General features: G+C 40.8%; 1 protein-coding gene across 1 annotated transcript in view; it reads left to right on the forward strand.

The window, feature by feature from the left end:
* The window catches only part of MYO1F (myosin IF), a 183,220-nt gene that overhangs the window by 131,397 nt on the left and 38,866 nt on the right, over window positions 1-12,957 (forward strand). The window contains exons 19-21 of the mRNA XM_040327143.1: window positions 42-186; window positions 4,427-4,541; window positions 9,582-9,751. Of these exons, the coding sequence (XP_040183077.1) occupies window positions 42-186; window positions 4,427-4,541; window positions 9,582-9,751 (430 nt within the window). The remainder of the gene's footprint in view (window positions 1-41; window positions 187-4,426; window positions 4,542-9,581; window positions 9,752-12,957) is intronic.

Consider the following 12,957-nt stretch of genomic DNA (forward strand, 5'->3'; position numbering starts at 1 on the left):
TGTAATATTTATAAATATTGATAATTATATGCTATTACCAGATACGCTATCCTGACACAGGAAACATGGCCCAAATGGCGAGGGGATGAACGGCAAGGAGTGCAGCATCTCTTGAGGTCTGTAAATATGGATGCTGATCAGTACCAAATGGGAAGAACCAAGGTGTTTGTAAAGAATCCAGAATCGGTATGCCTTCCGAATGCCTGCCTCAGTATGAAATGTGCTTTTTGCAATTTATCTTAGAATAAAAGATTTCTACATTAGTATACAATACTGATCATATAGTCAGATTTCACTGCAGTGCTTCAAAGTGCAACAGAAAATAGTTGTTAATATTTACTTGTGTGTAACTGGAAATTCGAATTTCTCTGTGTCGTGAATACAGGCTCATGTCAACGGGCATTGTTTTCCTGAGCTTGACATGCATTTAGAGAGCAAATCAAACACAGGAAATCAAAATCCCTTTGGCTTTAGCTGAGCAGTACACGTGGCAGTTCAGAGGCTGCTTTGTGTTGCTTTTCTGTTTGGACACACCATGTCATACTGAGGTGTGTCTGAACCTCATGCAAGGTCAAAGGAACCTTTTTCTTATCAAATGCTGAATTTACCATTCCAATGCATATATTTACATTGAATAACTAATGAAGCGCTCGACAATAATGCCTTTCTACTTGAGGTCTAATAACAGTACCTATGTTGCATGAGACTATCAAAAAGTGTGTGCGTTGGAATCAAGATGAAAATACTGGATGATGCTAATAGCTTGCTTTGTGGTGCAACACTGCAAGGTTAATTTACTGAAAGAGGAAAGCCTGTTCACATGAAGTGAATATTAGTAAGTAAGGAAAATCTGTGTTCACTAGCACATGATTGGTTTATTGAAGTGAACACAGCTTTGCCTTATTCAGTAGGCTTGGTAAACATTCACGTTGCACTTTACTGCTTTTCTCACAAAGCAAGTCTATAAGGTTATTTACTAAAGGCAAATAGGCTGTTCATTTTGCTAGGGCATTTTCACTTTGATGTCCATCATCCAATCATGTGCAAGGAAAAAACATTTATTTTTTATTTTTCTTGCATGGGATTGGGGATTCTTTGCAAAGTGAATTTTCAACTCATTTACTAAGCTACGGGAAAATTCCCTGAACAGCCTATTTGCCTTTAGTAAATTAATCTCTATGAGTTTGCTGACCGATTACAAACTGTGTGGTCAATATGGTTGTGGAAATATCTAAAGCTAAAACTATTTTTTATAGTTTTGGGTAGAGTAGGGAAGTACTAAACCCCCTGTCATGTACTTTTTTTGCTGTCTTTGTACCACTTGAGAGATTTCCTTTCACTTCCTGACCCAACGATACAGCAGAAAGATTTAGGAAATCCCCCAAAGTGTGGGAAATTCTCTTCTAAAGTTGGGTTTACACAGACCAAAAATTGTCCAGTTTAGCAGGAAGTGGCCAAATTTGGCTCTATGCAGACCCCTGTCTGTTTAACAGAAGCCGGTTTAGTTACCTGATTCTGTTGAAGGGCCCTGCTGGAAAACCAGCATTCGATAAGCACATGTAGCCCATACCTATAGCTCTAATTTATGTATTCTGACAGGGGGATCAACCCTGTAACGGAATGACCCGTGACACCCAGAGACCTTTGAAATATGAGGGGTACTCCTGTGCCAGCGTCACTAATAACTCTTGGGTCTAGGGTCACCCTGTGTCCCTTTTGGGCATAGGGTGACTGAGAAATATTAATTAGAAATTACATGAGATGGGACATTACTGTTAATTCATGTATTGAGCAAGGAAATAAGGGACATATGTTGGATTGTTTTAGCATGGACAGTAATCCACAATACATTCCTTAATGTCTGCAAAGAACTAATATGCTGACCCTACCGGTCAATAATGACTCATTCCTCTGTGTAGCACAGGCTGTTGAGATGGTAATTGAGTCTGTACTGGGGTGAGGTGGATTTGAGCTTGGTAGACAGCCTGGCTCCTGAAAGACCTTTCATTAAGTATGCTAATACTGTTTTATGTGTGGAATGTGACTTCATAGCTGTAGCAATTAGGTCATGTTAGATCGGTGCCCAAAACGTCTGACATAGAAATGTGTATTCTGCAGGTGAATCACTTATTGTCGGAGACGGAATGTGTGGGGAATAATTAGCTCAACAGGATGTCAAGAGAGTGTGTATTGAAGTGATGTGTGGGTGGAGAGTTCTTTGTTCCTTTGATTACTGTAATATGTTGTACTGTATATAAGACTGAGAGTTACCATTAAAAGGGGTCATACATTTTGACTCAGAGAACAGAGCTTGTCTCGTTATTTCTGGGGAATGGAATGGATCGGGTCGAGTCTGATGTCTGTTGGATTGTGGAGTGTCAGATGAGCTGTCGTGGTTGATGGAAAGGAAATCATAAACGGTGGTGACTGTTACAAACCCCCTGTCAGAATACAATAGCGGAGTGGGGGAGATCCCTGCATCCACATCACTTGTGTGGATGCAGGGATCTGTGCGTTTATTTCATTCAACCCGACCTTTAGAAGTTGTCCTCGGAAAAAATGTCCCCATCAGAAAATTTCCCCTCACCTCTAAGGGAAAAATTCTCATCACCTCTAAGGGGACAACTCTAAGGGCCCTTTCACACTGATACGTTTTTCAATTGATAAAAAAGCAGAAGAAAAATGCATGAAAAATGCATCCCTTTAAATCCTATGGAACGCTTTACACTGGCCAGTTGCATTTCAGTTGCATTTCAGTTGCTTTTACACTTTTCCATTGCAAAAATGTTGAAAAAACACCTCATTTTTTTAAATTGAAAAACTGATCAGTGTGAAAGGGCCCTAGCATGCACAAAACACCCCAAAAATGCAGCAAGCAGGACTTTTAAGAAGCAACAGAAACGCAACTGACTGATGTGAAGAGTTCCGTAGGATTTAATTTTTGTTTCTTTTTTATTTATTGAAAAACTGATCGTGTGAAATGGCTCTAAGATTTAGTATTTCCACTCACTTTCTTTCTCTGTGAAATTTTACAGTACAAATAGAGGAGTAAGAAATTCCCCAATGGAGAAACAGGCAACAAATACAAACTTGACAGAGGTCATGCACTGCTTTCCTGGCCCATGGCAATCCTATATAATGTCTGAATCTGGGGGGAGATTTAGTAACTTTTACATCAATTTGCCTAACTAATTTACTTAATTTATTAATCACTTGCCCTCCACGCTATAGCCGAATGACTGCTAAAGCGCGAACCTGAATTTCCGGGAGGCCGTCAATAGACTTCCTCCCCTTTGCACGCTCCCCGTGCCCCCCTGAAGAGCATGTGCTGTGATCACAGAGTCACTGAGACTCGAGTGATCAAAGATCCGAGTAAGGGGCCAGTCCCGTCCCCTTACCACGTGATCAGCTGTCAGTCAATGACAGCTGATCACGTGATGTAAACAAACCTCAGTAATCTTTTATTTTTTTCCTCCTGCTGACAGCAGGAGGAGAAAAAAAAGCTGATCGCTGGCTTTTGTGTAAGGGACATCGGTCCCCAGTGAAAGAGGCACATACGCCTTATCAGTGTCCACCAGTACCGCCTGCCAGTGACCACCAGTGCAAAAGAGTGCCACCTATCGATGCCTACGAGTGCCACCTATCAATGCCCATCAGTGGTGCCAATCAGTGCCTCATCAATGCCACCTAGCAGTGCTGCCTATCAGTCTCGCATACCAGTGCTGATCAGTGGCAATCATTGCCACCTATCAGTGCTCATCACTGCCACCTATCAGTGCCCATCACTGCCACCTATCAGTGCCCATCACTTCCAACTATCAGTGCCACCTATTAGTGCCAATTCTCAGTGCCCACCAGTGCAACCTATCAATGCCCTTCAGTGCCATCCATCAGTGCCACCTCTCAGTGTCACCTCTCAGTGCCCGCCAATGCCGCCTCTCAGTGCCCACCAGTGCCTCCTATCAGTGCCCACCAGTGCCACCTATCAGTGCCCATCAGTTTAGCCCATCGGTGCCTATCAGTCCTCATCAGTGCAGCCTATCGGTGCCCATCAGTGTAGCCTCATCAGCGTACATCAATGAAGGAGAAAAATTACCTGTTTGCAAAATTTAGAACGGTTTTGTATTTTTTTTTTTATAAAAACCGCAGAGGTGATCAAGTACCACCAAAAGAAAGCTCTGTTTGTGGGGGGAAATGTATATTTGAGTACAGTGTTGTATGACTGCCCAATTGTCATTCAAAGAGTGAGAGCGCTGAAAACTGAAAAGTGGTCTGGGCAGGAGGGGGGTATAAGTATCCAGTAAGCAAGTGGTTGAGGATATAAAATTATCAGTTATTGACATTTTGATGACAACTACATGGAAAAAGTAAAATTTAGCTAGGTATACATAGAAATTGCATCTAATGACATGTACTATCTGTACAGCTCTTCTTACTAGAGGAAATGAGAGAGAGAAAATTTGATACCTTTGCCAGAACCATCCAAAAAGCTTGGAGACGATACATTGCTAAGAGAAAGTATGAGCAAATGAGAGAAGAAGGTAAGGAGAAATGATTTATCTGCAATAACATCATTAGCTATTTTGACTAAAAATCCAATGCAAGTACTAACTTTCTGGAAGTCAATATTTGCATGAGGCTAAACAGGACCCCCATGTGACAGTACACACATATGATTTATTTGAGGTAGGGATTACTTTTTTTCATTAAAAGTAACTGTCCTTGAAAGCACAAATGCATGCATTTATCATTTGCTGCATTTGGCTTGCCAATAAAATCAACTGTGATTTTGTATTTTAACACTAATGCCCTTCTAACTCCTAATACAATTAGGAGTATATTTTCCTTTTTTTTTCTTTAAGAAACCATGCAAAGAGTGAGAAAGAGTGCAAATTATAGTGTGTTTCTCTGTCAGAAAATTGGAGCAGGGGAGCATATTGGCCAAATTGTTTTGACAGTGAACTGTTTCTTACACATTCCTTTAAAAGAGAAGTAAAGGGTTTTTTTTTCTCCCCCCATGATTCTTACCTCAGTGAATACAGCTTCAGTTCGCTGCTGCATCTGTTCCCCGGTGCCTCTACACTGAGAACCAAACAATCGAACACAGCTGATCGCTCGGTTTTCAGAGCTCTGTGAGCAGAGAGCGGCTGACTTAGTCACAGCTCTCTGCTCTGTCCCCTCCATGCTCACTGGGGAGCTGGCGCAAGTATCCGGCTCAGGCCCTAAGTGGCTCGCTGAGAGGCTGAGCCGGGTGTCAGTCCAGGCACCTGGCAGATCCAGACTTTATTGTCAAGATGACGTGGTGCCTGGACTGAAATCTGTGATGTCAGCAGAGAGTGGACTTCAGGCCACTCTCTGCTGAAAATGGGTCACAGGAGTGCAAAACGAACTGCACTCCTGTGATCCATAGGAGAAGTACAGCCAAACGAGCTTTGGCTATACTTCTCCTTTAATGAACGTTCTTTATAAATAAGGTGATTTGAGCTATGCTAAATAACACTGCGTCTCAGCAAAAAGATAAGTACAGCCAAGTCCTTCTTTAGTAGGGAATATCCCTCTCAGAGGTTAGACAACCCAATGGAACAGACATCATGTAAACATATACAAAAAAATGCAGTTTGGAAGGATAAGTCCCCAATTGTAATATGTAAAAAATTACTGTCGGTAAAAACAATTTTAAATAATATGGTACGGTTACATTCATTAAATGTGAATAAAGTTTCTAAAGTACACTAAACATGCTTAGGCATGCTTTATAGGCATAGGCATACAGGGAGACAAAACACACCTGACGCTTACCACATAAGAATTTTAGTGCCTCTTGAAGTATACATGAATCAATATCAAAGAAAATGACACCGGAACAGTTAGGTACATTAAAAAAAAGTTGACTAAGTCTAAAGAATATAGGTACCCATCAAAGTAATTTCATCACCCCTCTCTGTCAATCCCTCTATTGATTCAGATTGCACAACAATTAAAATTCAAAATACAACAACATACAAAGCCATATACAACTCCGCCCTGAGCTACAACACCAATCTTTTCACAATATATCACCTAAACCATTCTTAAGTCCCGTACACACAGGACGTATGTCGGGAGACAACAGGCGGTTAAAAAAAATGTCTGACATTCGGCTTGTGTATGTCGTACGTGCATGCTGGAAAACCAGCAGCCAACCAACTCCCAATCAGTGCTCATAGCCAATGGCAGAGAGTGCTGATTGGAGTGTTCTGACAACAGCTTGGCGGGGAGATCTCTGTACGAACCTCGAATGGAGTTAGTACAGCGGCTCCGAACGGTGTTGACAGTTTTTTTTCTGTTAGTGTGTACCCGACTTTACGTTCCCCCCCCAAACCTCCTACCCGCTAACTCTCTTGTATCCTCCTCCCATACTCACCTCCAGGACTTCTCTCCTATCCTCTGGAACTCCCTACCTTAATCTGTCCTGCTGTGTTCCAGTCTGTTCACCTTTAGGTGATCCCCTGCAATATCATCTTTTCAGTGAAGTCTATCTAACCTCCATCTAACATCTGAACTTTTAATTCTCCCATCATCTTATCATTCACAGTTATTACCCTTTGTACCACTCGCCCCTCCCTATTCGATTGTAAGCTCTCATGAGCAGGACCCTTTAACCTTATTCAGCAGACCTCTGCCACCTCATTCACAGTGATTGAATGGGGTCCTGCCAAGCACCTAGCGCAGACCTCATGTATGCTTTGACTTTACTCCTCCCGCTCTCCCGTATCATACGGCTAGATACCTGGGGGTTCCATACTGCAGGTTCAGTCCCAGATACTTTTGGGGAACCAAACCACTAGGGAGGCAGCCAGGACACCAACCCCCTCGCTACCGGGGGACCTTTTGCCATCACCAGGTACCACGCTTTAGACGGGCTACTTTGTAATAGTTACTAATTACCCTTAGCAACTGCTTTCCTCCTACTACTTGTGTTTCTGAGTTAACCTATAGTGGTGGCCTTGCTTCATACCCCATTGTGCGTCACAGACTCTTTTGCTATGTCATAATCTACCGTGCAACCCTTTGAATAACTTCAGACCAGTCTTAGAATGTTTCCAAACTTTACTGAAGGCTTCTTATGGCAAAGTCCAAACAGTAGATTTCAGTGCATCATGAACACAACCCTGAGGCCTCGTACACACACGACCGTTTTCCTCGACAAAATCCATCAAGAAAAATGCTGGCAGAGCTTTTTTGCTGAGGAAAAAGGTTGTGTGTATGTTTTTCATAGAGAAAACTGACATGGATCTCGACGAGAAAAAAAGAGAACATGCTCTCTTTTTTCTCGTCGAGAGTCTTAATTTCCTCGTAGTGTTTCTCGTCGGGCTGGTTTACGACAAGAAACACGTTCGTGTGTATGCTTAGAAACGCGCACATGCTCAGAATAAAGTATGAGACGGGAGCGCACCTTCGGTAAAAGTATCGTTCGTAATGGAGATAGCACATTCGTCACGCTGTAACAGACTGAAAAGCGCAAATCGTCTCTCACCAAACTTTTACTTAACACGCTCCCTGAAGACGTGTCAAACAAAACGGACGTAGAGGCGTCACTTGGTCACGTACTGAGGTCACCTCCGGTTCCCTTTGGCTCACTGCGTGGGTGGAACGCACGCCAGTGCACACGAGTCGGGACCATCTCCACCAATTTGATTCTATGCCATCCAGCCTCAGTTCCGGGCCTTGGGCACTCCTAAAGTAAGAAGCCATTTTTTTTAACATTTTTAAGTTTAATAAACAGGATTACACTTTTTTGGACCTTATCTTCTTATTTGCATATGCCGTCCTGAGTCTCCATGGGTTAAGAGGTTGTTCCATTATCTGCTTATTTCATCTGTTAATAGCAAAGTCCAACTTGCTATGAAGCACATTTGACCATTTTTTTTAGTAAAAGGGTCAACTACTTGTGGTAAGCTGCCATCTTTTGAGCACTTTTGTGTGTGTCCTTAACGTGTTTTCTTTAGATATTTAGGTTATATTAGGCAGGCTGGTGTTTCACTTGCTGTTCATTTATTTATTAATTTATTTTTGATTATAGTTATAATTTTATTTATTAGCTATTAGCGCACTCACCCATTTTTTTAATCCACTACGCAGTAACATGAGATTATTAAAAGCAGCCCCAAGGGTGGCGCCAGTGGAATCAAACTTCCCCTTTATAGTGCCGTCATACGCGTTGTATGTCACCGCGTTTGAGAACGACGAGATTTTGTCTTGACAGTGTGTATGCAAAGAAAGCTTGACAAGATTCTTGACAAGCCTGACAAGAAACTCGTCGAGGAAAACGACGTTTCATTTACGACGAGATTCTCGGTCGTGTGTACGAGGCCTAACTGTCTGAACTGAACTTCCCAGGCATACATTGACAAAGGTGATAGTCCATTATTTGCATCTCCAAAGCTTGGTAGTTTCTCTGATCGTCATGTAATCCAAAGGACTACTGGGCACAGCAGCATCTTTTTAGTATCCCACGTCTGTTGCAGCCAGGAGCGAGAATTGGACTTTCGGAACCAGTCCTTCTGCCTCTATTATCACAGGGTGGGAAAGCAGGGCCCCAAAAGCCCAGAAAGGAGCTCAGCACTAGTTAACCTCTTCCCCGCCTGGCCAGGCTAACTCAATTTCTATATCAAAACCCACGATTGTAGACAACCTGCCGACATGTAGTATAGCTGTACTGCCTGCCATATATTGTAAACCACTGCACAAACCGTTGGTGCTATATAAATCCATAATATTAATAATAATAACATAACAACTTAACATGTTGTATATTAATTATTTTTACTATTATGTAAATGGTTATACATATAAGTATAAAGTGTAATAAGTATATTAATAACAATTCTGGGTCCTTCTTTCATGTATATACACATACTGTATATAGATGTTCAACGGTACATAATACTAACATCTGCAAGTCCCTGCAGACCTCATCATGCATAAGGCACTTATTCAGCATATAATAAAGTTAAAATATCAACCCAAATCTTTGGATAAATATGGCAAATAAGCTCTATCTGCAAGCTCTCGAAATCTGTGCAATAAAAGAGAGAGGGTGCACAATATATATATATTTTGAAATCTTTAATAATAATTCAGCAACCAACTGAATTATCTGAAAAAGCCAACAGATCTTTAAGTTGAAATGCACTTATAATTCTATACAACTAATCTTTTAGCCGGTTACTTACGTGTCTAAACATTTACATAATAGTAAAAAAATTATTGATATACAACATGGTGAGTTGTATATTACTTTGAAGGGTGCCCAAATCTTGTAAACTTAATCAACATGGTAACCATTATTTTTAACAGATAAGTCGCTTATAGGATATTTAATTAAACAATATTTTATTATTTTAAATGGTAATTTACAGAATCCTGCCATGATTTCTGTGTTGCTTATGAAAAGGTTTATCCCGAGAAAACAGCTGTTCTGTCTGGTCCAAATTTTAAACAACTTCATTACATAGAGTTGAACAGAAGATCTTATGTCTTTTTAATAACAAAATATAATATATATTTTTACATTTTTAAATCTTGTTTTGACCTTCAAGCCTCCAACATTTTGTATGGCTCCAAAGAGCGCCGCAGAAATAGCATCAATCGCAATTTTGTGGGAGACTACTTGGGCATGGAGGATAAGCCAGAGCTTCGCCAGTTTATGGGCAAGCGAGAAAGGATAGATTTTGCTGACTCCGTCAACAAATATGACCGACGGTTTAAGGTGAGAAAATAAGTATTGGCAAGTTAATAATTCAAGGTCCACAGAGTTAATTTGTAAATTTACCTCTATTCTATCCAGTACAAAACATTGCATACCATAGCCTTGTGTAAGGTTCATTTTAAAGCAGAGTTCCACTTGGTTTTGTGTTTATTAAAAGTCAGCAGCTACAAAAAGTGTAGCTCCTGACTATTAATAAACACAAACTCATCTGTCCCACAGTCCAGCGATGCGGCCGCCTGAGCCTTCCGTTCTCTTCCTCGGTTCTCTCCGGCGCCGACATCACAAGTGAGGCCACCCGGCTGTGATGGCTGACGTGCGCGTCACGCTGCGCCTTCTCAATGGCCGGGCAATCTTCTGGGACCTGTGACGTGTCCCAGAAGAATGCAGGTAGGGAGGGGGAGAGGAGAACTTCCACTCAAGTCACCTAGGCGGCTCAAGTGGAAGTGGAAGTTGGGTAACAGTCAAAACTCGGTACCCGCTCCCCCCCCCCCCTCCCAAAAAATGACATGCTAAATGTGGCATGTCAGGGGGTTAGAAGTCCTTAAAGCAGAAGTTCCACTTTTGGGTGGAACTCCGCTTTAAGCTTCTCTGAAGCAACACACTATCTGGACACATTTATAAATAATCGGTTAAAAAAAATTGGAGTCTAAGTTAGAAACCCACCTCTAGCTTGGGACACACAATAGTCAACATGAACTATCACACAAAATGTAACATATCACTGATGGCTTGAAAGTACTTGGTACAACAAGTGGCACTTTACAAAACAGTGGGGTTGATTTACTAAAGGCAAATAGACTGTGCACTTTGCAAGTGCAGTTGCACTAATTTTCCCCAGAGCTTAGTAAATGTGATGAAGCTCTGCTGATTTCCATCATCCAATCATGTGAAAGCAAAAATACTGTTTTTTTTTTTTTATTTACCTTGCACCTAATTGGGTATTCTTTACAAAATGAAGCTTCATCACATTCACTAAGCTCTGAGGAAAATGAGTGAAACTGCACTTGTAAAGTGCACAAACAATTTGCCATCAGTAAATCAATCCTTATGTTTCTTATATGTCTTAGTCATTTATGCAGGGCTGCCATATAACATAGTGGTCTTGTGTTAATATTATTTATAATGCTGTTGAAGGTGTCAGTAATTTTAACATTGAAAAACCCTCAACAATACTTTACTGAGAGCAGTGGGCAACTAACTGTGATATTGTATACTGATGCTGTATACAATAGTCATTTTAACAATGATCATTGGACTATAGCAATGTCCAAAGAACCTATTCAAGAAAATCTGTACCAAGAGAACTATGGAGTGCTGCCATTGCTAGGTTATTTTTGAAAAATCTACTTGGTTTGCTGTATCTGGACTCAATATTTACTCAGGTGAGAGTCACTCACCTGAGATAAGCAAGCAAGTGTTATCAAAGCTCCTGATATACAAATTTGTTCTGGGTCATTGACTCAAAGTATTTAAACATATGGATCATCAGCATGACAGCCAGGACTTACAAAAGTAGAGGTAAGCATTGTTAGCCCTAATATTACTCTTAGTACAAGTTTTCTTTTATTCCCCAAAAACTTGTCATTCAGCATCAGCAGCTGTCTTTCCCACTAAATGTATTATTTATTTGCTGATACTCTTGGCTCCTAGATAATGTAGGCCAGGGATATGCAATTAGCGGACATCCAGCTGTTGCAAAACTACAAGTCCCATCATACCTCTGCCTCTGGTTGTCATGCTTATGGCTGTCAGAGTCTTGCTATGCCTCATGGGACTTGTAGTTCTGCAACAGCTGGAGGTCCGCTAATTGCATATCCCTGATGTAGGCTAATATCAATAGTAGTCAATAGTAGCCTCGCTGTTGACCTTATGCAGCATAGTGGAGGTAGCTAAACACAAAATCATTTAAACTATATCTACTCTTAAAAAAAATGTTCTTTTCTACTTCTTTTCTACCTCCTACCTATCCTGCCTTACCTGTGAGGCCTCGTACACACGACCGAGGAACTCGGCGGGCGAAACACATCGTTTTCCTCGTTGAGTTCTTGTTAGGCTTGTCGAGGAACTCGACAAGCCAATTTTCTCCATTTCCATCGAGGAAAAAGAGAACATGCTCTCTTTTGGGCTCGTCGAGTTCCTCTATTATTATTATTATTATTTATTATTATACAGGATTTATATAGCGCCAACAGTTTGCGCAGCTCTTTACCTCTACAGTTTTCTCGCTGAAAAATGTACACACGCCCGGTTTCCTCTGCAAAAAAAATCTCCCACCAAGTTTCTTGATGGATTCTGCCGAGGAAACCGATCGTGTGTACGAGGCCTAAAAGAAAAGATCGGTATAATTCCATATTTTTAATGCGCTCCGGTCTGTGAGCTTTGGCTCCCCTGTTTCAGTGAGCAGCTACTGCAGGGGATATCTGACAATGCCTCCCCATCCTGTCCTGTAGACACAACAGGATGTGGAACACATGCCCTCTTGGAACATTTGCTCTCTATTTTTTTTTGTGACAACTCAAAATTTTGGATTTTTGCATCACTCATTATATCACAAATATAATCTTTATTTTATTAGTTTTTAATTTTTGTTAGACAAAGTACAACACAAGTTTGATAACCAATTTTAATATTAGATACAACCATACATTAAAACAAGTTGTTCAGAAAAGACCTCCTAATTTTTCAAATTTTACTAATAGTCAATAAGACCTATATTTAGACCTTACACTTGGTAGGGTGAAGGATCAAGTCCCGGGGGAGACCCTATAGTCAAAACCCACTGGGTCACCATCTACAAATACATGACTATAAGCTCCCCATCACTAACTATATATCCTACCAACATACGCCTATAACAATAAAATATAATTCTATAGTTCTTTTAGTAAAGAATATAACCGTGACCCTAACCATAGCTACCATTAATACATATCAATAATAGTAAATTACATATAACATTTATTCAGAATACTTATGTGGTAAGGTGTACCAAAACAAATATAGGAAGTGAATCTATCCAGCGGGGACACTAACAAAAATAAAACCTGAGAGAGGTTCTAATGCCTTGTACACACGACCAGTTTTCACGACGAAATAACTGCCATTTTTTATATTGGTCGTGAAAACCGGTCGTGTGTACGTTTCCCAGTAGTTTTCTTGATGAAAAAGCTGCCTGCAAAAAAATTGAAACCAGCTCTCTTTTTTCT

The sequence above is a fragment of the Rana temporaria genome, chromosome 1, assembly GCF_905171775.1.
Source record: "Rana temporaria chromosome 1, aRanTem1.1, whole genome shotgun sequence".
NCBI classification, from domain to species: Eukaryota; Metazoa; Chordata; class Amphibia; order Anura; family Ranidae; genus Rana; species Rana temporaria.